Below are 27788 nucleotides of genomic sequence, written 5' to 3' on the forward strand. Positions count from 1 at the left end.
TTACAAGCAAAACAAACTTTTTAAAAAGATATTTTAGTCTGTTCTTTTCCTGAGCTTATCTTTCATTCTTTTTTTTTTTTTAATTTTTTTTTTTTTTCTTAAAAATAAAAAATTGTGACGGGGCTTCACCGTGGTTTCGATCTCTTGACCTCATGATCTGCCCACCTCGGCCTCCCAAAGTGCTGGGATTACAGGCGTGAGCCACCACACCTGGCCTTCTTTTTTCTTTTTTTGAGACAGAGTGTCACTCTGTCGCCCAGGCTGGAGTGCACTGGCGCAAAGGGGGCACACTGCAACCTCCACCTGCTGTGTTCAAGCAGTTCTCCTGCCTTATCCTCTCAAGTAGCTGGGACTACACTTGTGCACCACCATGCCCAGCCAATTTTTTGTATATTTGATAGAGACAGGGTTTCACCATGCTGGCCAGGCTGGTCTTGAACTCCTGACCTCATGATCCCCCTGCCATGGCCTCCCAAAGTCCTGGGTTTACAGGCATGAGCCACCATCATTCATTTTTTTACTTTAGTTCTCCTAAAATCTTACCTTAGGCCCTTTGTAGCCTGGCAATATCTGCAGAAAGATAAGAATATGTTTTAATATGACATTTGTAATATTTGAATGTTATATACACAATATTCAACTTTTTTTGAAAAGTTTTATTGCCCAATTTTTTCCTTTACAGTTTTTCCTTAGAGGCCATTTTAGATTTGTAGGTTTTCAGAATAATTTTACTTTCTTGTCATACAGCCTATCATTGCCTCTAACATAAAAAAGTACTTTTATGAGATTACCTTTTTTCATGCCACCTGTTATAATTTTATTATTTACAGTTCTCTGAGCTTGCAATGTGTTCATTTATCTTAAAAGTAGGGCAGTTGAGCTAAACAACTTTTGAAACTTGAAGAGAATAGATGTTTTAAATTTGTTCAATGACTTCCTTTCCTTAAACATAGTTTTTAATGGGAATTTAAAGTATTCATGGATAAAGTATTTTTACAAAGCTTTTACATCTTTGATATCATTTTTAGTGAGAGAGAACATGTGTATACACTGAATATCTATTTTTTCTAAAAATTTTGTTGTCAGTCTATGAGCTGTAATTATTATTTTCCTTTTTTCTTAATGCAACAGTCATTTTAAATCAGCCTCTTCAATTCTCAATAGTATTATTACTGAAGTTTGGCTCTATGATGTCTTTCATGTTTTATGTGATATCTAATACATATAAAATAATATATATATTATATGTATACATAATTGCATATGTAAATTACAATAAAACAAGCTTGTGTAGTTTGAATTTTTTAAAAAACAGCTTTATTGAAATATAATTCACATACTATACAATTAACTCATTGAAAGTATATAGTGTAGTTGGTAAATGTGTTCATATATTTGTCAACCATCACCACAATCAATTTTGGGACATTTTCATCACACCCAAAAGACACCCCATACTGATTAGCAGTCACTCCCCATATTTTCCATCCCTATTATGGACCATTCATATTAGTGGAATCATACAACATGTAGTGTTTTGTGACTGGCTTTTTTCACTTATCATGATGTTTTCAAGATCTATCCATGGTATAGCATGTATCAGTACTTCATTCCCTTTTATGGCTAATATTATATTGTATGGATATGCCACACTTTAATTATTTGTCAAATAATAGATATTTGGGATTTTCACTTTTTGGGCTATTATCAATAATATTGCTATGGACATTTGTGTATGTGTGGACATAATGTTTTAATTTGTCTGGGGTATGTACCTAGGATTGGAATTTCTGGGTGATATAGTCTTTGTTTAACATTTTGAGGAACTTTTAGACCATTTTCCAAAGTAGCTGTGTTATTTTATGATCCCACCAGCAATGTATAAGGGTCAAATTTCTCCATATCCTTGCCAATATGGTTAATATCTTTTTTTTTTTTTGTGGCAGAGTCTTGCTCTGTCACTCAAGCTGGAATGCAATGGCGTGATCTCGGCTCACTGCAAACTCCGCCTCCCTGATTCAAGTGATTCTTGTACCTCGGCCTTCTGAATAACTGGGATAACAGCTGTGCATCACCATGCTCAGCTAATTTTTGTACTTTTTACTAGAAACGGGGTTTCACCATGTTGGCCAGACAGGTCTTGAACTCCTGACCTTGAGTGATCCACCTTCCTCAGCCTCCCAAAGTGCTGGGACTATAGGCTGTCTTTTTGATTGTATTAGTAGCCATCCTAGTTGGTATGAAGTGGTATCTCATCATAGTTTTGATTTGCATTTCTTTTTTGACTAATGATATTGAGCATATTTTAATGTTTTTATTGGCTGTTTGTGTATCTTCTTTGGAGACATGTCTGTTTAGATCTTTTGCCCATTTTAAAACTGTATTTGTCTTTTTATTATTGAGTTGTAAGATTATATATTTTGGTTTAAAGTCCTTTATTAGATACTCAGTTCGCAAATGTTTACTCCCATTCTTGTGGCTTGTCTTTTCACTTTTTTGATGGTGTTCCTTAAAGCACAGGTTTTAATTTTAATAAAGTCCAGTGTATATATTTTTTCTTTTGTCACTTATGCTTTTGGTGGCATAATTAAAAAGGATTTGCCTAAGCAAAGCACACTAAGGCCTTATGCTAATACCACAGTCTTCATCACTGTTGCTTTATAATAATGGCAGGTTTTGCATTTGGTAGTATGAGTCCTCCAACTTTGTTCTTCTTCTTCTTTTTTTTTTTTTTTTTTAATAGCAGAGTTTTGTTCCTGTTGCCCAGGCTGGAGTGCAATGGCACTGTCTTTGGTTGAAGCAATTCTTCTGCCTCAGCTTCCCAGATAGCTGGGATTATGGGCACCCACCACCATGCTGGGCTAATTTTTGTACTTTTTTTTAGTAGAGACAAGGTTTTACCATGTTGGCCAGACTGATCTCAAACTCTTGTCCTCAGGTCATCTGCCTATCTCAGTCTCCCGAAATACTGGGATTACAGGCTTGAGCCACTGCACCTGGCCTGTTCTTTTTAAAGAGTGTTTTGGCTATACAAGGTGTTTCTCTTATGTATTATGATCTTTTAAATAAAAATTTAAACCAAGTGGCAAAGCCATTTGTATAGTGACTTCTGATTATAATTTAAAAATATTATGAACTAATGCTCTTCAGTTTCATATTTGTTGTTTTATAAAAGCAGCATATACCAAGCTTTTTCTCTTTTCTCTTTCCATTCTTGTCCATCTTTCTCTATTCTAATACCTGAAAATTTCATTGAATTTTGAATTCGATATCACTACCTATCTCTTTTAATTAGAATCTCTGTGGATATGTTTATTTTAAGAAATGAAGAAGATAAGATTCATGTATGCAGCAGGTTACACTGAATGCTTCTTTCATTTAATTAACATTACTATGTATTAGGGAAAATTAAAAAGTTATTAAAATTCTTCTTCCAGATGAAGTCTTCTTTCAGATATTTTAATTGTGATATAAAATAATGTGATGTAGTACAAATACATATAGCATTGCAAAGTCTTATTTTCAGGATTTCAATAATATGGTTTTTCATGTCAGTTAATAACTCAGAGTTTTTTTCCTTTAGGCTATTGCATTACCTCCTATAGCCAAATGGCCGTACCAGAATGGTTTTACATTTCATACCTGGCTTAGAATGGATCCTGTAAATAACATCAATGTAGATAAGGATAAACCATATTTGTATTGGTATGTATTTATATAACTGATTAGTGTTAAAACCTGACTTTGAAACTGAGAAGAATATTTCGAAGTAAAATGAAAACTTATTTTTTATAGTTTCAGAACCAGCAAAGGTCTTGGCTATTCTGCTCATTTTGTTGGAGGCTGTTTGATTATAACATCAATAAAGTCAAAAGGAAAAGGCTTTCAACATTGTGTGAAATTTGATTTCAAGCCACAAAAGGTACATAATTTTTGAGTCATAGTTATGTTAACAAGCTATGCTGGTCATCAAAATGCTTTGTTTTAGTGTTACTCACATAATATGCTAAAGCATAACTCTAGTTTTACTGTTTGAAAAGATGAAGTATAAATCAGTGGATGATTGACCTCTCTGATATGGATGTGCAAAAGATTGCAAATTTAGTTATTTATTGGAGATTACGGAGATATAAGAAAAAATCTATGGCATTTATTTTACTGGTGCAAATTTAATATGTGTTTGCTTTTGTACCTTAAAATTTAGAGGTACAAAAGAATTTCTATTAAAAATTTTTGTACCTAAAAGTTTAGAGGTACAAAACCATTAATAAATAGTTCTTCAACAAAATGTATAGGTAGATAGGTAGTCAGATAGATTAAGCAAATATGGCAAAAAATTGACAATTGTGGAATCTAGGTGGTAGGAAAAGGGGGTGTTTGTACTGGATTTTCAGATTTTGGGGGTATATTTGAAATTTTTCATAATAAAAAGCTGGAAAAATAATCCAGTGGTTAAGTTCTTACCAGTTGAAAGGCCCCATGAATAGATATGTTCCAGAAGGTAAATATTGAATTTAACAGAGGTACTCTTGTTTTATTTTTAGGTTGAATTACAACTTATTTAACTTCTACTTATCAGTATGTTTGCATTATTGGGAGAATTGTCATCTTTGTATTTTTTTATTGTTTTTTGCTTTTTCAGTGGTATATGGTTACCATAGTGCACATCTATAACCGATGGAAGAACAGTGAACTTCGATGTTATGTGAATGGTGAACTAGCGTCCTATGGAGAGATAACATGGTTTGTCAACACTAGTGAGGTAAGTAGTTTCAGAATGTTGCAATGAAAATAATTATTTTAAAAACATGAGTTTGTTAAATAAGAAAAAGTTTTATAACTTGAATATAAAATTCTAAATATTACAGTGGTAGAATTTTATAAGCATAATTAGGCTAGCATGTTAATTTGTTAATAGAACTTAATGTGTCACTAAAATATTACTGAATCCTTGTTATAAAATTATTCCATATAGGTAGAAATAAGGATTTATAGCTAACAGTGGCCATATATGGTCAGTGGGTCATTGGTTCATTTATCAAAATGAATGGGAGTTCCACTACAAGGAGCTGTAGTGATCATTTTTATGAATGAGTTAAATGAGGCATGTTTATAAATTTTACATATAATTCTAACTGCTATAGATAACCATTATGTTATAATCTTTACAGGTTTCAAAAATAAATCTATGGGTTAGAATGAAATTTAAATTGTTCTTCCTCTAATTACGTCCTTTTTATAAAAGCTTGAAAAAAATACAGACCAGGAAAATGAACATAAAGTATATTACCCATACACCTTTAACTCCTCTTTTCATATCCTTTGCTAAACATATATACATACTGTGCAATGCTTACCTTATGAGATCAGGATGTTGAATCAGACATACTTAGGTTTGAATCTCAGCTCTGTCATTTATTGACTGTATGACTTTACCTGATCTGTTAGACTGTATGACTTTACCTGATCTATTAGTATTTTTCCTCCTGAAAATGGACATAAAATAACTCATATCTCAGAAAGTTGTCATCTGATTAAATGAGATAATATCCATAAATCTATTAGTAGAGTGCCTTATACAGAATGAGTGCTCAATAAATGTTAGTTCTTTTTTAATACAAAAAGCACTCATATGTAAGTATTGTTTTGTAACCTGTTTTTTCTTACATTAACTTGTATTGAGTGTTTTTTGTATTCCAGGCATTATAATAAATAGCTTTATTTTTAAAAAGCCCCAGCAACCTTGCAAGATAAGCATTATTATAATCTTCATTTTACGGATAAGGTGAAGGCACAAAGAAGTTAAGTAACTTGCCATGCTCAGCGGCATAGGAAGCAGGGAGTTGATCTAGGTGGTTTGGCTTGAGAACACACATATTAAAAATTTTTCTGTATCCCCTAATGTCATTACATACACATTTTTCAAAATTCTTTCTAATGGTCTCATGGTATAAATTATTTTAATTTACTTAGATGCAGTTTAGAATGGATAAAAAATTTATGACAAGGTTTTTATTATTTCTGGAGTATGTTTTTTTGTTTTCTACTAAAGTTTTTTTTTCTCTTACAGACCTTTGACAAATGTTTCCTGGGTTCGTCAGAAACAGCAGATGCTAATAGAGTATTCTGTGGTCAGATGACTGCAGTTTACCTTTTCAGTGAAGCTCTTAATGCAGCTCAGATTTTTGCTATTTATCAGTTGGGCCTGGGATACAAGGTAGTTTACTTACTGTTCTGTGCTTAACCAATGTTAGTTCAGCTTGATTTGAAGGTGGTTTATACATAGGGAGTTTGGTTAATGGATACAAAAGAAAAAGAAAAAAGAAATAATGAGATCTATTTGACACCACAGCAGGTTGATTATAGTCAATAATAGTACATTTTAAAATAAATAGTGTAATTTGATTGGTTTCAACTAAATAGATAAATACTTGAAGGGATAGATATCCATTCTGCATTATATGCTTATTTCATGTTGCATGACCGTATCAAAACATCTCATGGACCCCAAAAATATATACAGCTATTTACCCACACAAAAAAGAGATGTGACCAGAATGGTGACCAGAAGAGAGTAGGAGTAGCCTACTTATATTAGACAAAATAAACTTTAAGTCAAAAACAGTCAAAAGAGACAAAGGAAGGACATTATATGATGATAGGATCAGTTACCCAGAAAGAACAAATATAAATATATGCACCTAACATCAGAGCTCTCAAACACATGAAGCAAACTTTGATAGAATTAAAAGAAGTAGATAGCAACACCTTTAGAATTCAGCTTTCAATAATGAATAGAACAACCATACAGAAGGTCAGTAGGGAAACAGAGACTTGAATAGCAATACAACCCAGTGTATTTAGCAGGAATATATTTAAGACTTGATAAAACAACAGTAGAATGTGCCTCCTCCCCCTCCTCCTCCTCCTCTTCCTCGTTTTTTTGAGACAGAGTTTCGCTCTTGTTGCTCAGGCTGGAGTGCAATGGTGTGATTTCGGCTCATGCAACCTCTGCCTTCTGGGTTCAAGTGTTTCTCCTGCCGCAGCCTCCCAAGTAGCTGGGCTTACAGGCATGTGTCACCACACTCGGCTAATTTTGTAATTTTAATTGAGACAAGGTTTTGCCATTTTGGTAAGGCTGGTCTCAAACTCCTGACCTCAGCTAATCTGCCTGTTTTGGCCTCCCAAAGTGCTGGGATTACAGGTATGAGCCACTGCGCCTGGCCTGCATTCTTCTTAAGCACACATGGAACATTCTCCAGGATAGACACATGTTATATGACAAAACAAGTATCAATGAAGTTAAGACTGAAATTATACCAGGTATCTTTTTTGACCACAGTAAAATGAAACCAGAAACCAGTTGCCAAAGAAAAACTGAAAAGTCCACCAACATTTAGAAATTAAACAACACATTTAAAACAGCCATTGGGTCAAAGGATAAATCATAAGGAAATTTAGGAAATAATCTTGAGACATATCAAAATGTAAACTCAGTATACTAAAACTTATGGGATTCAGTGACCTCAGTTCTAAGAGAGAAGATTATAGTGATGATAATTTATAAAAGAATAAAGAACTCAAATCAACAACTAAATTTATACAGTGTAGAAGTGGAAAAAGAACAAATAAAGTCAATGTTAGCATAGGGAAGGAAATGATAAAAATCTGAGCAGAAATAAATGAAATAGAGCAGCAGTCTCTAGCCTTTTTTGTCTCAGGGACCAGTTCCATGGAAGACAGTTTTTCCATGGACCATGGGTGGTGGGGGCGCAGTGGTGATGGTTTGGGGATGATTCAAGTGCATTACATTTATTGTGCACTTTGTTTCTATTATTATTACATTGTAGGATAAAGTGAAATAATTATGCAGCTCACCATAACGTAGAATCAATGGGAGCCCTGAGTTTGTTTTTCTGCAACCAGACGGTCTCATCCTGGGGTGGTAGGAGACTGATAGATTATCAGGTATTAGATTCTCATAAGGAGCGCACAATCTAGGTCTGTTGCATGTGCAGTTCACAATAGGGTTCACTGTCCTATAAAAATCTAATGCTGCCATTGATCTGACAGGAGGTGGAGCTCAGACAGTAATGTGAGTGATGGGCAGTGGCTATAAATACAGATGAAGCTTTGCTCACTTGCTTACTGCTCACTTCTTGCTGTGGTTCCTAACAGGTCATGTACCTGGTTGGAGACCCCTGGAATAGAAAAAAGTAAAGCAGTGGGAAAAAAATCAGTGAAACTAAGAGTTGTTGTTGTTGCTTTTTTAAACATCAACAAAATTGACAAATTCTTACATAGACTAAGGAAAAAAGAAGAGTACATAAATAAGTAAAATCAGAAATTAAGGAGGAGGCATTATAACATGCCACAGAAATAGGATTATAAGAGAATACTATGAAAAGTATGCCAACAAATTGAATAATTTAGAATGAATGGATAATTTTCTAGAAACATACAATCTACTGAGACTGAATCAAGAATAAATTTTTAAAAATCTGAAAAGACCTATAGCTAATAAGGAGATTGAATCAATAATAAAAAATTTTACAACCAAGAAAGCCGAGGAGTAGATGGCTTTCCTGGAGAATGCTATCAGTCATTTAAAGGAGAATTAACACCAATTCTTCTCAAACTTACAAACGTTTTATGAGGAGGGAACATTACCAAACTGATTTTATGAGGCCAGTATTACCCTGATACCAAAGCCAGATGTAAGAAAGAAGGGGATGTAAGAAAGAAAGCTTAGACCAATATCCCTTATGAATATTGATGGAAAAATCCCCAATAAAATACTAAGAAACTGAATTTAACAGCACATTAAAAGAATTATATACAATGTCAAATTAAGATTTCTTTCTGGAATGCAAGGATGGTTCCACATGAAAATCAGCCAATGCAATGTACCATGTTAACAGTGAATTACAAAAACCTTATGATCGTATATCAACTGATGCAGAAAAAGCATTTGACAGAATTCAGTACTTGATATTAGCTTCTGGGCTGGGGCATTTTCAGGCCGCTTGGTGCCAGGGGGCTGCCCAACATTATTAATATTAAAAAGAACCCAAAACACTCAGCAATCTGTGAATAGAAGGAAACTACCTCAACATAATAAAATATTATATATGAAAAGCCCATGAATAACACCATACTGAACAGTGAAAAACTGACAATTTTACCTCTAAAATCAGGAACAAAGCAAGAATGCCTCTTCTTTCCTTTTCTGTTCAACACAGTATTGGGAAATCCAGTTAGAGCAATTAGGCAAGAAAAAGAAATAAAAAGCATTTAAGTTGGAAGGGAAGAAGTAAAATGGTTTGTTTGCATATGGCATGACCTTATATCTAAAAAATCATAAAGATTTCACCAAAAACTGTTCGGACTAGTAAATGAATTCAGCAGAGTTGCAGGGCACAAAATCAATACACACAAATCAGTTGTGTTTCTATGTGGTAACTGAACAGTTTGAAAAGTACAAAAATAATTCCTTTTACAATACCATCAAAAAAGGATAAAATACTTAGAAATAAACTCAACCCAGGTGGCAAAAGAACTCTACCCTGACTCTACCAAGGAGGCAAAAGAGTTGTACACTGAAAAGTAGAAAGTGTTGCTGACAAAATTCAAGAGACCCAAATAAATGTAAAGACATTCCTTGTTCATGTTGTGGAAGATTTAATATGTTAAAAATCTATACTACCTAAAGCAATCTACAGATTCAGTGCAGTTCTTCTCAAAATCCCAATGGCATTTTTTTAAAAATAGAAAAACAATTCTAAAATTATCATGGAATCTCAAGGGACTCTCAGTAGCCAAAACAATATTACAAAGGAGAACAAAGTTGCAGGCTTTACACTTCTGGATTTCAAAACTTATTACAAGGCTATAATACATAATGAAAACATTGTTAGACTTGCTTAGACACATAGGACAATGAAACAAAACAGAATGTCCAGAAATAAACTTTTGCATATATGGTCAAATGATCTTTGACAAATGAGGCAAGGCCATGTATTGGGGAAAGGACAGTGTGTTAAACACATGATTTTGGGAAAACTGGATATCCAGATTAAAAAAAGAGTTTTATACTTAATTCATGTATATTATATACAAAAATGAGCTGAAAATAGATTAAAGACCTAAAAGTAAAATGTAAAACTATAAAACTCCTAAAAGAGGCCAGGTGCGGGAGGCTGATGTTGGCGGATCATGAGATCAGGAGTTTGAGACCAGCCTCGCCAGCATGGTGAAACACCGTCCCTACTAAAAATACAAAAAAATTAGCTGGGCATGGTGGCAGGCACCTGTAATTCCAGCTACTTGGAAGGCTGAGATAGGAGAATCGTTTGAACCCAGGAGGCGAAGGTTGCAGTGAGCTGAGATTGTGCCATTGTACTCCAGCTTGAGTGACAGGGCAAGACTCCATCACAAAAAAAAAAAAAAAAAAAACCAAAATGAAGAAGCTTTATGACATTGAATTTGGCAGTGATTTCTTGATTGTGACACCAAAAGCACAGGCAACCAAAGTGAAAACAGACAAGTAATAAGACGATGTCAAAGTTACAAAGTTCTGCGAATCAAAGGAAATACCCAGCAGAGTGGAGAGGTAACCTACAGAGTGAGAGTAAATATTTAGCAATCATATATCTGCTAAGGGATTAATATCTAGAATATCTGAATTCTATGACTCAAAAAGAACAACAGCAAAACAATTAAATGCATGAAAGAGTTGACATTTCTTTAAAGAAGATATAAAAATAGCCAATGAACATATGGCTATTTTTCATATGTTTACATAGCCTTGTAATAAGTTTTGAAATCCAGAAAAGATGCTCAAAGAACATATGAAAAGTTATTAGAAATATGCTAATTTAAATTACAGTGAACTATCACTTCACCTTTTAGGATGACTACTTAAAAAAAGAAAACATAATAACAAGTGTTGGTGAGAATGTGAAGAAATTGGTATCTTTATGCACTGTTGATAGAAATGAAAAATGGTGCAGCTGCTATGGACAACAATATAGAGGTTCCACAAAAAGTTACAAATAGAACTTCCATGTGATTCAGTAATCTCACTTATGGGATACAAAATAATTGAAAAGAGGATCATGGAGACATATTTGCACACAAAAGATAATTGACCACCCATGGAGATATTTGACCACCCATGTTCTTATTCTCAATAACGAAGAGAAAGGAGTAACACAGATGTCCATTAGTAGATGAATGGATAAAAAAAATGTGACAGACACACACCTACACATACAGGACCATTATTCAACCTTAAAAAAACAAATCCTGTCATCAGCTAAAACATAGATGAGCTATGAAAACACTCTGCTAAGTGAAATGCTTTGGTCACAAAAAGACATATACTGTATAATTCCGTTTATATAAGGTATCTAAAAGAGTCACCAACTCATAGAAACAGAAAGAAAAATTGTGATTGTCAGGGGCTGGTGGGGAGCAGGAAATGGGGAGTTGTTAAATGGCTATAGTTTCAGTTTTGCAAGATGTAAGAGTTCTAGAGATTTGTTTTTTAACAATATAAATATAGTTAACGTTCGTTCCTCAATTATACACTTAAAAATGCTTAAGATGCTAAGTTGTATGTTATATGTTTTTGACCACAATTAAAAAAAAAAGACAGAATATAAGGAAAAAAAGATAAAATGTGATCTGTTGGTCACTTTTACATTTTTAAGGTAAGGTTTTAATGTCAAGTTGTCTTGATTTCCATTACATACATCTTTAAAATAAAATTCAGCCAATTTTAGAAGTAAAAAAGAGAAATCCTCTCATATGATACTTTTAAAAGATTATTAATGGTCTGTCTCCTTAAAGTTTGGCACCTGGGTTGATTTGTACTTAAATTCTCTTTCTGTGGCATACTATTTAACTGTTTTCTTTTTAATTCTTAGGGTACATTTAAATTCAAAGCAGAAAGTGACCTTTTCCTTGCTGAGCATCACAAACTTTTATTGTATGATGGCAAACTTTCTAGTGCCATTGCATTCACGTACAATCCACGGGCTACAGATGCCCAGCTTTGCCTTGAGTCATCCCCTAAGGACAACTCTTCAATTTTTGTTCATTCACCACATGCACTTATGCTCCAGGTACTAACTGTGATCTTTTAAGAACATTTTTAATGGTAATTTTTGATGTGTTATTGAGATGTATTTGGTAGCTTCTGTTAAACACATGGAATGTCACATTTTACTGTTTCTTCATTTACTGTTTTGCCTTATTTTTAATTGTTTTGGAAAAGAAATCATTGAACTCTTTATTGTGTTTTTGATCTTACAAGGATGTGAAGGCAGTTTTAACACATTCCATTCAGAGTGCTATGCATTCAATTGGAGGCGTACAAGTACTATTTCCACTTTTTGCACAGTTGGATTACAAGCAATATTTGTCTGATGAGGTTGATTTGACTATCTGGTGAGTGGCTTTATTTGTTTCTTTCATTTGCTGTGATGGTTATTTTCATTACTGTTGAACTATACAATATTTTGTCATTTAGGTTCTTTGTAGATTCAAAATAATGTAAAGAAACTTGTGAACTATAAACTATTATAAGTCCATGTTAATTATGTCAGTATTAATTTAAGTTCTTGTTTATTGGTAGGAAATATGGAAGCTGTAAGAAACGTGGTAAAGTGGTTTTAGAATAACGTTACAAATGGCAATAATAGGTTACTCAAAATAAATACTTTTTTTGTCTAAATTAAAAAAATTTTTTAATACCTGTAACTCAATGCAATAAGAAATTTTTAATTTTTGAAATATTTTAAATTATTTGATAATGATTTATTGAACTTAGCTTTTCATATTATAATTATTTGTTATTGATTGCATTTATGTAATTGGAAGCCAAAATTTTTAATAGTGTCGTCTGAGGTGAATCAGCCTTTTTTTTTTTTAATGTAATCAATTTTCACTTTAAGACCTCAAATTATGAAACTACTAAAAAAAAAAAAAGATTGAGGAAACTCTCCAGGACATTGGACTGGGCAAAGATTTCTTGCAATCTTTGATTTGCAAGCACAGGCAAGCAAACCAAAAATTGACACATGCATGAGATCACATCAAGTTAAAAACCTTCTGTACAGCAAAGGAAACAATCAGCAAATTGAAATGATAACCAACAGAATGGGAGAAAATATTTGCAAACTATCCACCTAACAAGGGATTAATAACCAGAATATATAAAGAGCTCACACAACTGTGTAGAAAAAAAATCTATTATAACAATCTGATTTAAGAATAAGCAAGAGGTACGAATAGACAGTTCTCAAAAGAGGATATAGGAATGGCAAACAGGCACAATGAGATTGTACATTTAGCACATTTTGTCTCTTGCATTGTAGTTCTGAGTCTAAAAAAGACAAAAGCATATAAATACTAGGGTAAGTCATAAAATGTGGGAAAGGATGTCTACATTTCTCATGTCTATATATTCTAGTGAAACTATATATAGTGAAATTATTGTTTCATTTGTAGTGAAATTATTGTTTTGTTACTTAAGAAATTTAAATGACTTTTACATTCTCTCATTCAGAAATTCTCCCTTTGATTTTTGCTTTTATACATAGCTTGATGTCTACCACCAATGTGTATAGTTAATGATGGAATAGTTTTGTCCTGATTATTTTTAGACAATGTTTTTGTGTTTTTTTTTTTAAGGAAAAAGTTATCAAATCTAGTATTTGTCAACTTATATTTCAAAATATTAAAATTAAATTAACCTTGACATATTAATACTTTATAGAATTATTTTGTACCCTGTTTTAGCAGGGCTTACTTAGTTTTCCTCCTTCCCTTTCTCCCTTTCTTTGTCCCTTCCCTTCCTCCGTTTCTTTTTCCCTTCTCCCTTCCCCCTTCTTCCCCCCTTCTCTTTTCTTCCCCTTCCTTTCCCCCTTCCTTCTCTTCCCCATTCCTCTCCTTCCTTCTTCCCTTCACCCTTCCCTTCCCTTCCCCTTTCCCTTCTTTCCCTTCTCCCTCCCCTTCCCTCTCTTTTGCCTGCCTGCCTCCCTCTCTCCCTCCCTTCCCTTTCTCCCCCTTTCCTTCTCTTTCCCCTTTCCCTGTCCCTTTCCCTCCTTCCCTTCCCCCTCCCTTCCTCCTTCCCCCTTTATTGGAATTGCTGACAGTGAAAGCACTGATGTGGAGGAGATGGGCTGCTGCTCAGGCTTTCTCTCTCTTTTTTGGGGGTGGGTGGGACTTCTTTCCAAGAAGGCAGTAACAACTGACCTTATTCCTTTCCCTTCTGGGGATCTTTAAAAATTGTGGGTAGTAGAGCATGGTTGTAGCCCCTATTCAGTTTTAAAAGTGTTCAAGACTGACTGGAGAAATACAGTTTTGTTGTTGGGATACTGAACAAACTTCTTAGTGTTCAAGAATCTCAAGTTTGTCTCCAAGTTAACTTTCTCTTCATGTGCCCTCTGCTCTATTCTTACTAGGCCAGTCTGGAGCTCTAACACATTTTGAGGATTTATACCTTATTCTGTTTGCTGTACTGTCTTTTCCCACCTTTTGACCCCTGACTCTTCAAGGTTAAATATACTTGCTTATCTAAGTTATATCTATTCTTTAAGGCCTTACTATATTTTTATTAAGTATTTGTTATTGCTTGTTTTTGGAGATTGCTTATTTTTCTCTGTATCATGCATATTTGTCATTGTTTCTGAGTTATTCATCTATTAATATGTTTGGGATAAAGTATATGAAATAAATATTTGAGTAACTCCTAATCCTACATTAAAAATCTAGTTCTGATGCAGTGTTGGAAGCAGTTTTAGTGGAATGTCAATTTCTTTGAAATAGAGAATTTTAATTAAGGTGAATGGAAGGGTTACCTCTATCTAGCCTAAATTTTAAAAATAAAATATTTTTTTAATCATTGCCTTTTTAAAAATTCTAGTTCAACCTTGCTGGCTTTTATCATGGAGTTGTTGAAGAACTCAATCGCTATGCAGGAGCAGATGCTTGCCTGTAAGGGCTTCTTGGTAATAGGATATAGCCTTGAAAAGGTAAAGTATGAAATATTTTGTGTATTTGATTCTTAATTTACAGGCCATACATTTGTTCTCTAACTGGCTAAGGAATTCTGTCTGCAAGAATATTTCCTTGGTTGAAGAAAATTACCTAAAGTAAAATAACATTTTGTTGTTGCCTCCATTCTTCTATTAAACAAATGTAATAGTGAGCTTCATGGCATCTTTAACTTTGAGCATAATTTGTGGGCCAACTTTTTCCTGGTAGGAATAGCCTGTAATTCACTTACTTTGACCTGAATTTGTAGTAACATTTGAACTACTTTTTTTGCAGTCTTCCAAATCTCATGTTAGCAGAGCAGTACTTGAACTTTGCCTTGCATTTTCAAAATATCTGAGTAATCTGCAAAATGGAATGCCCCTGCTCAAGCAATTGTGTGATCACATTCTTCTTAATCCTGCCATATGGATTCATACCCCAGCCAAGGTAATATATAGCTATATATTGATATTGTTTTACTATCTTTGCTATTTTTGTGCTTGAGAAGAGTGAAAATTAAGAGGCTTTTCTTTTTTTTTTTTTTAATGTACTATTATGCAAGATTTAAGTGGATTGCTTTTTTTTGACTAAGCATCCTTTTTTGCTTTTTGGGAAAAATTGCAAATCTGTGTGTGTGTATATACATATATATGAATATATACAAAGAATATATTCTTTGTAAACAATGTCATTATTTTAAAAGATATAGGTATAATCTTTATTTTCTGAAATTAAATGAAATAAATTTTTGAGACTTTATTTACTAAATATAAATCAAAGTTAGATCATTTTAATGTAATTATTAATGTTTCCTAGTAACTGTGGCTTTGTTCTATTGTAAATATGCATATATATTTTTTCTTTTTTTTCTGTTTCTTAAGAACTCACCCTGCTCCTGCTCTCTCTCTTTTTTACTTCACACTTTTGCCTTCCAACGTGATGAACTACTGAATTTCATTCTTACAGGTACCACTGAAATGTCACTTTTTCCTTGAAGGCATGGTATACTAGTCTCATGTAATCATTTTCGTTTCACGTTAATTCAAATTATAAAAACATTAGTACAATTTTTTTCAGTTTTGTAAAAACAAACCAATTAGTTCTATGTGAATGTAAATGAATTTGTGGTAAGGTGTGTGAACAACATATTTAATAAATCTTAATGTCGTAATAAATTGTCCTAAAAATTCAGTAGTGGCACTATTAAGCATGACTTGAAACAGAACATTTTATTAAATTGAACAGTTTTATCCATCTTACGTGCAATTTTTGTTAGAAGTTGTATTATTTCAAGTCCACTGTTTTCCTCTCTCCCCTTCTGTCTTTTGGTCCACTTGCAGTGTATATCATTGATTAAGTTGGAATAACTCGTACTTATTCTAGTTGTCAGAAATGTCTGCAGACTTTTTTTTTTTTTGCTTTTCTAGAGTCTTAATATCTTATTTTCAGCTGGTCTTTTCATATGTTAAAGAGAAAAACAGCTGCTGACTCTGATTGCCATTTGGAAATAATCAAAGGAGGCAGCTGGAAGTTGTAGCATTTTATCTCCAGGTCGAATTTGACCTCATTTTCTTCCATGACCCTCAGTCTTATTTCTTCTTGAGGATTGTTTCAAGTTACTTTTAAAACCTTTTACTAGACACTTTTTTGTCTTACTAATCAGCATATTTGTAAGGCTTTGTGTCTCTTTTGATGTGGTCAGAAAGCCTCTTATTAGATGCTTAGTTGGAGGGGAATTAAAAAAACTCATCTTAAGATTTTCTTAGTTTCCTAGTATTGTTATACCCTATTTCTTCTACTTTTTAATAACTTTTCTTAATTTCCGTTTTAGAATTTGCAATGAGTCGATAATATTAACATTTTCTGCTGTTGTAGCCATCTGCTTTATGTATCTACAAGGGGTTTTGTCTGCTTTTATTTTGTTATAAAGACAGTAATAAAAAAGGGCAGATCCAAATTTTGTTTGACTTGAAGGTTAAATGTTTATCACGTGGGAAACTTTTTAAGAAGAAGAGTACAATATAATGCATACAAAATTAGGTTTAGGGTCTTGGAAGAAGCATTTATAGATCAGTGGTCATAAAGTTTAAGCTTTATCAGCTTCAGGGTCAATCCACCTCTGGTTAAAAGGTGAAGGTCTGGTTATGTCGATGTGAAAAGCTTTGCTTTTAGAAAAGGGAGCTACCAGCGATTTATAATTTCCATTTATCTTAGCTCTGCTCAGAGACCATCTTTTTAATGACCTAGGAGGAGAGATGAATTTTCTTGACTACCATGGTCCTTTGTTTACTCAGCAGGTATTTGTTGAGTGACTACTTTATGGTGGACACTGTGGATACGGTTGATGAACAAGATAGACTTGATTCTTGCGCTCATAGAATTTAGGTCTAGTGGGAAAGACAGATGTTAACACACAATTTGTATGGCTATTAGAGTATATAATGAGTGAATGAGGCAAGGTTTATTCATAATTAGCATATGAGTAATCTTGAGGTCTTTCAGTCATCCCTATATGTTGCTATTAAATTCTGTTTTCTTTTTTTTTTGACAAAGGGTCTCACTGTGTCACCAAGGCTAGAGGGCAGTGGTGTGATCTCAGCTCACTGCAAACTCCACCTCCCTGGCTCCTCCTGAGTAGTTGGGACTGTAGGTGTGTACCATCACACCCAGCTAATTTTTGTATTTTTTGTAGAGATGATGTTTTGCCATGTTGCCCAGGCTGGTCTTGAACTCCTGGGGTCAAGTGATCCACCTGCCTCACTCAGCCCCCCAGAGTGCTGCAATCACAGATGTGAGCCATCAATCCTGGCCTCTGATCAGTTTTCTTTTACCACGGTATCATTCTCAATAGACTGACTTTCTCTAGTTTTCCATTTCTTTGTGTAAATAATCACTATTCTACCAGAATTGCAACATGTTCTTTTATTTTGTTTGAGACAGTCTTGTTCTGTCATCCAGGGTAGAGTGCAGTGGCAAGGCCATGGCTCAGTGCAATCTTGAACTCCTGGGCTCAATCAGTCCTCCTGCCTCAGCCTCCTGAGTAGCTAATACTGCAAGTGTGCACCACCATTCCCAGCTAACTTTTTACATTTTTTGTAGAGACTGGGGTCTTACTTTTTTGTCTAGGCTGGTCTTGAACTTCCAGTCTCAAGCCATCCTCCTCTCTCAGTCCCACAAAGTGTTGGGATTATAGGGTTTAGCCACCATGCCCAACCCCAATATGTTCTTAACATATGACTCTCATCATTTCTTAGCCCCAGAAGTTTTGATAGTTTCCCATTGCTCTCAGTAGTCCTTTATCTAGCATTAAGCCTTCATGTAAATTCTTATCTCTAGATTTTCTAGCTTAAAAATGGAAATATCCTCTGGATAGGGAGGTACCAAAAGGTTTCCGTAGAGTGGTGGTTCTCAGTCTTTACTGCCGATAGAATCAGTTGGGGTATCTTTTTAAAAACAAACAAAAATAGAATTTCACCACTTCCACTGCAGATTCTGATTTTATCAGTCTGGTGTTCCCGGTGGAGGGTGTCCAGGTTCATGGTGTCTTGAACAAAGAATTGGACAAAATGCACAAAGCGAGGAAAGAATGAAGCAGCAAAGCAGAAATGTATTTCAAATGAAAGTACACTCCACAGTGTGGGAGCAGGCCTGAGCATAGAGGCCCAAGACCCCTGTTACAGAATTTTCTGGGATTTAAATACCCTCTAGAGGTTTCCATTGGTTGCTTGGTGTTTGCCCTATGTACATGAAGAGGGTGAAGTAAAGTTACAAAGTCATTTACTTGGTGTATGCCCTATGTAAATGGAGCGGATGTTTCCTGTCATAGCTGAAGCATTCGATTTGATTTAGTTCTAGGAAGTCCTTAGGTTCCCTTCCTCCAGTTCCTATTCTCCTGCCTCACTGGGATGGCATTCTGGCATCAGTATTAAAAAAACATGTTTTCCAATTATGTTAATGTGCAGTCAAGATTGAGAACTGTTGTTCTAATTCTAGGGCAAACTATTTCAACCATCATTTTTCTTGCTTGAAATTTCCCCTTGTATTCTGTCTATTCTACTACTCATCTTCAAAGCCTACCTTAATACCTACTTTATTAGTGAAGCTTTTCTTCACTATTTCAGTTTATTCTGTGATAATTTATCTGTCCTTTGAATTAGTATTTCCTAGCTCTATGTCAATTACACATTGCTTCATGACTTTTTTCATGTTTTGATAGGCATATTTATTATCTTTGATTTGTTTTGCTTGTATTTTTTTTCTTTAATCTTCGCCACTGTGTTTCAGCTACTTAGGGGCAGTATATGTGCCATTGTATTTCCATAATACAGTGTTGTGCATATAGTTAGATTTAAATATTTTCTTAGGGACTGAAATAACATGGTTAAGAATTTGAGCCATGTTATTGCCTCAATGACAATCAGATTGGGCCTATCAATTTGAACAGCAATAGCTACATCAAAATAACATTTTGCAGCAAATCACTAGATCACAGAGTGTGTGTGTGTGTGTATGTGTATATAGTTTTGTGAATTGCAGTCATCTTTCAAGCCCCACTTTTAAGTGATTCACAACCTGCCACTTTTTACCATGTAGGATTTATTCATTGACACTCTAATTCATTTAGCCTTGATTGTTTATTTGTAGGGCACCTGGAAGATAGATACCTAGTTTTTACTCTCTAGAGAAATCCCCTAGGTGACAGAGGTATCTTGCAGGGTTGAAAAGGAAAATGCCCTCATCGTTCAATTATAAATGATCAGTAGTTTGGTCTATGGTCAAGGGAAGAATATATATCCTGTACTTAAAGTTGTTCAGCTTATAAAATATACCCACTACAATAAAATGAAAAATTCTTGATTTCAACATGAGAGTAGAACAAAAGCTGTCATTATTTTTGCTGCTGTAAGTAATGAAGTATAGTTGATGAGTTTGAGACCCATAATTTTACTGAAAAAAAAAATATATGTATATATTTTTTTTTTCGAGGCAGGGTCTCATTCTGTCGTCCAGGCTGGAGTGCAGTGGTGCTATCTTGGCTTACTGCAATTTCGGCTTCCTGGGTTCCTGCCTCAGCCTCCTGAGTACCTGGGACTACAGGCGTGCATCACCACGCCTGGCTAATTTTTGTGTTTTTTGGTAGAGATGAAGTTTCATGATGTTGGCCAGGCTGGTTTTAAACTCCTGACTTCAAGTGATCTGCCCGCCTCAGCCTCCTAATGTGCTGAAATTACAGGCATGAACCACTGTGATGGGCCAGTTTTTTGTTAAGAAGAAATGTGAAGTCATGGGGTAGCACATGCATTATTTCTTTCTCTTACATATGAAGAGCTGATATTTTGAAGTTAATATAAACATATACAACTTCTTATGTATTTTTTAGACTATGTACTTATCAGTGAGATTAGTAGAATCCTTTCCTAACTGAGGGACATGTTATACATGTTGAGAGATTATAATGTTATGATGAAAATGCTAGATTGGAATGTTTCTTGTAATGAGCTACTGTAATTGAATTCTGTTTTTCTAATATTTATCAAGGTAAACTCTGTATTTTTTTTAATGATTTTTCTTTCTTTTGGTTTATTTCTATTTTTTCCTAATATTCCTCAAGGTAAACTCTGTAATTTTTTCTATGATTTTTCTTTCTTTTGGTTTATTTCTACTTTTTCCTTTTGAATTGCTACTACCTTTTTTGTTTCTTTTGAGTCATTTCAGCTTCTGATTTTCTGCAAATGTTACATTTGAAAGAAATTTTAGCGTTTTCAAACAACTATACATAGATAGCATAAGTAATAAGTCTGTTACAAAGAAATTACTCATGCTCAGGAATAATTGCTGGTTGCTAAATAGGAATCACAAAATTATTTCCATGGAATAATGCAGCAAAAAATTTATATATTTGATGGTGTTTACTTTATAATATTGCTATAAAAGAAGAAATTACTTGGCTTGGTTTTATAAGGAGTGTGTGTGCATGTGCTCATGTGTCAGTGGGTATGTATTATCTAATATGGATATTATTATCAGGCTCAGCATCTTACTTTTTGGAAGAAGTGTGGTGAAAATAAAACAGCCTGAAAGTGTTACTGAAAACAGAAACTATGCTGGTGGGGTTCTCTAAGTTCTTCATTTTTATTCTGTAGGTTCAGTTAATGCTCTATACTTATCTGTCCACGGAATTCATTGGCACAGTAAACATATATAATACCATACGGAGAGTTGGAACAGTGCTTCTCATCATGCACACCCTGAAGTACTACTATTGGGCAGTGAATCCTCAGGATCGAAGTGGTATCACCCCAAAAGGATTAGGTATATCATTTCTGTCTGTATATTACTTTACACAACTGCAAATCAGTATTTAATTTTTCTTTTTGTTTTAACCAGTACTATCATATTATTTGGGCAGTTTCTCTATATTCCATTATGGCAAAATTTATTTTAATCTCATTGATAATGTTAATATCATTGTCGTTTCTAGAGGTTAATAATTTGCTGCTTGTATGGAAGAATAATACTTGTGCTGGTATGAGTTGTTTGGGGAACAAATATTACTAGGATGGTTGTTGTAAGGCACTGAAAATGCTAAGAAATTCTTAATTAGTTTTTAGTAATTGATGCTGAGATTGATTATCACAATGAGATTCGTTGAAAATGGTGTTTTCGGATATATCTGCTTCTCTTAAAGATATAATTAAATTACAAAATGTTAGTAATTATTTTCTTACATAATGAAGACTAACTAGCTGAAAGGGTAATATTTACTCATCATGTCCAGAAGTTCATGTTAAGGGGTCAAATGGAACATTTGACATATAGTGGCTGTTTTGCTTGTAATTATTGCAATCTCCTTGGAATTGGCTTACAACAAAAAGGGAGGTAATCAGCTTGTATAAACTGGCAGTTTCAGATACAACTTGGTGTAGATATTCAGAATATAGCCATAGGACCAAATTTGTCTTGCTGCATTTACCAGTTCTTCTGCACTGGCTGTTTTTACATATTCTCCCGCTTTGTAGTAGCAAGCAGCCAGTCCACTTTCACATCCATAATTACTTAAATCCAGTGTAAGAGCATCTGCCTATATAAAATATTTCCAGTGAAAGTCTCTTTTAGTCTCTTTGTTGCTCATTGGCTTTGATTATATCATGTGTCCGTTTCTGTGGTTAGAATTGTTCTGATTGCTTAGAAATGGAGGCATCCTGTACCTTGAAAGACCTGGTCTGAGAGTGAAGATGACTTCAGTTACTTGGTAAAAATTAAGGGCTGTTGTGTGAAATTAAGAAATAGATGCTGGGGAGTCAAATAACATGCATTCTGATTGTAGTAAGAGGCTTTGGTTGTTTGCGATTTACAAAGTTTGTCATATTTGCATACAGCTTTTTACATCACTTTCAAAATAAGCTTGGTTTAGTCTCAGAGAATCTGGTATCTATAATTCAGTAAGCTATGAACTTTTTAAGCTGGCATGGTTCTGGCAGATCTAGACCTGGTCAGAATTTTCTGATGACTATTTCATGGTGCTGTGTATCATGTTCTGTACTAGGTGCTAGTTTTGTATTCTCGCCTGCCTTTCATAATTGATTAGTGACCTTGGGAAAGTCTCATTCTTCAAATGAGAGAACTGGACAAATTTTGTGATCCTATTCTAACTCTAGCCTGTTTTTTTTTTTTGGTTTAGGAATCATATGGAACAAATTTTAAACAATTTTCTTCATATTTTCATTGATCTGTTCAAGGTCATGGTGGTCCTATGCTTTGGTGGTCTAAGAACTATCTGTTCTTAGACTGTAAATAGTGATTATTGGGAGAAAATTATAAAATATATGAGGCAAACAGGTCACTAACTTAGGATCTTAGAACAATGAGTATTTGGTTTCAAAAGCTTTGTACTTGGAAATTAAATGTTTGAGACATGAAAATTAATTTAATGTAAGCCATGTGTGCCCAAGGACTTTTCTAAGCAGAGAAGGAGGTGTCAGAGGCAGTCAGCATAATGTTTCCCTTCTTCATGAATGATACCATGTGGTGAGGGATTCTTTTTCAGATTTTTCTATTAGCCTATATATTGATAACAGTAGAAGAAATGTCATACTGAATTCCCATATAATAATAATGTTGAAAATTTAGATTTTCCTTTGTTTTTTTTCTTTTAAACATTTGTTACCTTACATTCTCAGTCTTAAAATAAGTGTATTATTAGTGTTTATTTGTTACCTCATTTTTATGTTTTGGACATTCTTTCACCTATTCAAAGTACAAACTTCTTCCTTGTAGTTTCAACATAACCTGTTTTGTATGTTTGAAATATTGTGTATACGATGCATGTAAGATTGAACACTTATCTTTCTAGAGGCATAAAAGAGAGATCATTCTTTAGGGGACTGACCTTTATGTTTCCTACAAACAAATGGAAAAACTCTTGGGAATAAGAATTTTATATTTTGACAGCGTTGAGTGTATATTTTTCATATACTAAATGTGTATGTGTATATTTTTTTTAAAAGATGGACCACGACCTAATCAAAAAGAAATACTTTCTCTACGAGCATTCTTGTTGATGTTCATTAAGCAATTAGTGATGAAGGTAAGTTCACATTGCTTATCCCATAGCATACTGTGTATTGTAGCTTATAATTTAAGATGAAATACAATCTTGGTTTATTTATCCTTTGCTTGGTTACTCTGGTTACACATAGGAAAATACTTTGAAAGATGTTTCCATGTTTGTTTTGGTTCTTTTTTGTAGCCTATATGGATATAAATTGTTGCAGAATTGGGGATTGGTAGTTGTATTTTATGTTATATAAAGTTCTTTAGTAGCTCAAGTGTGTTGATTCATTCAGCAAATATTTTACTGTGTTTCTGTTAGTATTTGGCACTGTTCTTTGCATTGGCAATACAGTAGTCAACAAAACTCCTAAAGGAGGTTTCATTTTTATCGGGCTCCTTGTAATTGACATTCAGATTTTAAGAAATAATATTTCTGTGTACATGTACCAGGTAGGTGTATGAGCCTTTAGAAGTGGTCACATTTTGTCCGTTTCTATTTTATTACAGGTAAAGTAAAATTAATACTCTAAAGAAGGCATTTTAGTTTTATAAGATAGCAATATATAAATGTACTTGTGACCAATATTTTTTTCAGTATTTTCCTATATGATTTTATAATGCTTTATTAGTTGTCACATCAGATTATGGCAAATGAACGTAGTTTTTAGTATACTTTTCAGATTCAGATAACTTATTTCCATTTATTTAAAAAAAGCATCCTTTGAATCGTCTCTGTTTTGTTGCTTGCTCCTGGTGCGTACTTCTTGTTTTCAGATTTGTTTCTTTTTTTTTTTTTTTGATGGAAGATTTTTTATTGATTAATATACTGATAGAGTAGGTTGAAATTTTTCATACTGAATTCGTGTTTAAAAGTGCAGTGTTCCCCCCACCCTCCCCCAGTGAGATTACTGTTCAATTTTTAGGTACTTGACACTTTAACTTGATAATTTCAGAAACTGTTCATTTTATTCTCCACATTTAATTTCAGTCAAAAAGGTGTCTTCTGTAGTTAGAGGAGTAGTAGGTGTGGATATTACTTTTTAGTTTATCGTTATTATTTTTGCTGACTTCTGGATTCTGTAGCTTTAAGTAAGTAGGCTATCATATTGTATAAGGTGTTGAAAGCAGGAAGCTGATGTTAAATATCTTTTGACCTCTGCATTGTCTGGAATACTGATGTCTTTAGTACTTCCCTAAATTTTTGATTTAAATTTAGATTCTCTATTATATTATATATTTATACTAGCTGACCAACTTGACAAATCTATGTGTATAATTTCTCTTTAAACATTTTTTCATATGTAAACATAAGATATTATGTATTATGTTTTTGAAGGATTCTGGAGTAAAGGAAGATGAATTACAGGCCATTCTTAATTACCTACTGACTATACATGAGGTAATATTTGAATTCTATCTTTTGAAATTTTATTTTTTGAAACCACGAGACCTTTTTAAAAGTAAAAATTAAAAAAAAATCTTCTGTAATTATATAGCTTTAATGGGGAATAAATGTGTCTAGGAACTAAAGCTTAGCAACCTTCATTTAAATATCCTTTATTATCACAAGATGGATCTTGAGAATAATCATGAAAGGCTTTAAAAAGTACTAACAGAGTTCACTGAATTAATAGTAAAGTATACCAAAGTATACTTTCAGTATATTTCCAGTAACCAGTGTACCAAATGAAAAAATAGATTACAAAAATGACTGAAAATGATTGGGTTTTAAAAATTCATAACACAATCTTCACACTGACTTTACATGTTCAAATATTAAATTAACCAGCTCATTTATAGTGGGATTTAAAATGTGTTTGAAAGGGAGGTTGAAAATTGAATAGGTAGAAATAACTGTTTTTGTCCTTATTTTTTAGCACCAGGAAAACATAATATATGTCAGTTGCAATCTAACTAAATAATCTATTTTTAGTTAGGTTTTTACCTATAATTAGTAAAAGTTAGGAATTGATGAATATAGCATTTTAAATGATAATTTTCACTTCTATATTATAATTAATCTCTTGTGAATTAATAAATATATTTTAGTATAGAGTAGTGCCTTAATTTTTAAATTTAGGATAATGTTAATTATCTCTTTGTTAATTCCAGAATAAAAGAATGGCTTAAATTTTGTGATTGAGTAATTTTGACTCCAAATCATTAATGATTATGATATTTTTTTCTTCTTGAATAGGCAATTCTATTTTTAGATTTTTCTGACCAAATATAATATTTGAAGAGTTTTCAGGTGAATTTCATAGTGATCTATATATGTGATTTTGTTTTTATTAACCCTAAGGGACTAAATAAAGTACTTTATATGAGGTAAACTGGAAGTCACAGTGATTCCTTATTGTTGGCAAAGTTTCAGGTCCTCCAAATAACACTTCTAAAGATTCAGTGTGCTAGCTTGAGATCATCTGTTTAACTTACTGCAAATTAGATATACAAGTGGCTTCCACAGCAAAAATTCCAAAGCAGTGAAGGAAAAATAGAATCAGGGCAATCAAGTTAACTAAACTCTGTTAACTGTTTGACTTTTCCTTTTTGGGTCAGTATTATCTAAATTGGCTCTAATGATATGCATACATACTAGCATATGCCACAAAGATAGTGAAGGTTTTACCTGAAGAATTTTTCGGGGTCTAGGACTCATATATTTCTGTGCTGCTATTCTGTAACTGTTATCAAATACTACCACATATTAGTAGTATGTTGATGAAGTCAATGTTTATTGGTTATCTTTATAGTTGACGACAGATAATAATATATATGAAAACTATCCAATTATCATTTCTCACAAAGTGTTCTTTTAGAATTAGTATCTTGAGAGGCACAGTAAATAAAATATTCCAGGTCAAATAAGTTTAAGAAATGATACATAATATCTTGCCCCTACAACCACCACCAGATTTGAAACATTCAGTTAGCATTTTAGAAGCTCTAATATATTTTTCTGTAATAAAGAATAACCCCTCCCCACAATTTCTTGATATATAAGCCTTCCTTAAATAAATTCCTGCTGGATATACTGTTTCTATAGATTATGTTTTACAAAATCTTCATTCAATATATCATGAAAAGGTATTTTATTTCTTTGATTAAGAAATTGCTTTTAGGCCAGGTATGGTGGCTCAACCTGTAATCCCTCCTTTGGGAGGCCGAGATGGGCAAATCACTTAAGGCAAAGAGTTCGAGACCATCCTGGCCAAAATGGTGAAACCTTGTCTTTACCAAAAATACAAAAATGTGGTGGCACACACCTGTAGTCCCAGCTAGTAGGGAGGCTGAGACATGAGAATTGCTTGAACCTGGGAGGCAGAGGTTACAGTGAGCTGAGATCACACCATTGCACTTCAGCCTGAGTGAGACAGAGATACTCTGTTTTTCCCCCTAAAAAGAAGTTGTTTTGCTATTTTATGTATATTTTGAGTTATGGAGGTGAATGTGTGCAATTAAAGAACACAATTTATTAAAAATAGGTATATATCACAGATAATGTCTACTTATATTTCTAATGTTGAAATTTCTATTTCAGAAGTATTCAGCTTTCAACTAAGTTGTTTTTCCCTCATTTTTAAAAAAAATTTTCTAAAATGATTATAGGATGACAATCTAATGGATGTCCTACAGCTGCTTGTTGCATTAATGTCAGAACACCCTAACTCTATGATTCCTGCTTTTGACCAAAGGAACGGGCTACGGTAAGAGTTAATATATCAAGAGTTTTTATTAGTTTGAAAATATTTGAAAGCTTCTTAAATATGAAAACTATTATTTAAACTTACATATGAAATGAGTTTGTAGCATGAAATGAGTTCAGATTTAAGACCATTTATAATCATGTTTTCAATGAATATTTATAGGGGCAGTGTCACTATTTGTTACTATTTAATTTTTGAGGACGGATAAATGATTTCAGTATTTTGTATAGTGAATGCTATTATAGAGCTACTATATTGTTGACTTCTTTAGAAGAATTATCTTTAGGTCCTAGAATAGTATTAAATAGTGTTCAGTTGTAATCCAAGATAAGCTCTCTATCCTCCCTTTAAAATATCACTTCCTCCACCTCCCACTTCTGACTCAGCATGGTATTAGTGTCTTAGGCTGCCATAATTGAATACCGTAGATTGAATGGCTTACACATCACAAATTTGTTTCTCACAGTTCTGGAGATGGGAAAT

The 27788-nt window shown here is 33.5% G+C and overlaps 1 protein-coding gene across 5 annotated transcripts in view; it reads left to right on the plus strand.

Annotated features, from left to right (window-relative positions):
* The window catches only part of LRBA (LPS responsive beige-like anchor protein), a 772728-nt gene that overhangs the window by 94907 nt on the left and 650033 nt on the right, over positions 1–27788 (plus strand). For all 5 annotated transcript variants that reach the window (XM_017970205.4, XM_035294467.3, XM_008992610.5 and 2 more), the window contains 12 exons: positions 3584–3705; positions 3796–3922; positions 4643–4762; positions 6071–6217; positions 11931–12128; positions 12320–12453; positions 14933–15041; positions 15340–15492; positions 21189–21357; positions 23553–23632; positions 24935–24997; positions 27208–27305. In XM_017970205.4, coding sequence (XP_017825694.2) covers positions 3584–3705; positions 3796–3922; positions 4643–4762; positions 6071–6217; positions 11931–12128; positions 12320–12453; positions 14933–15041; positions 15340–15492; positions 21189–21357; positions 23553–23632; positions 24935–24997; positions 27208–27305 — 1520 coding nt within the window. The remainder of the gene's footprint in view (positions 1–3583; positions 3706–3795; positions 3923–4642; positions 4763–6070; positions 6218–11930; positions 12129–12319; positions 12454–14932; positions 15042–15339; positions 15493–21188; positions 21358–23552; positions 23633–24934; positions 24998–27207; positions 27306–27788) is intronic.

The sequence above is a fragment of the Callithrix jacchus genome, chromosome 3, assembly GCF_049354715.1.
Source record: "Callithrix jacchus isolate 240 chromosome 3, calJac240_pri, whole genome shotgun sequence".
Classification (NCBI taxonomy): Eukaryota; Metazoa; Chordata; class Mammalia; order Primates; family Cebidae; genus Callithrix; species Callithrix jacchus.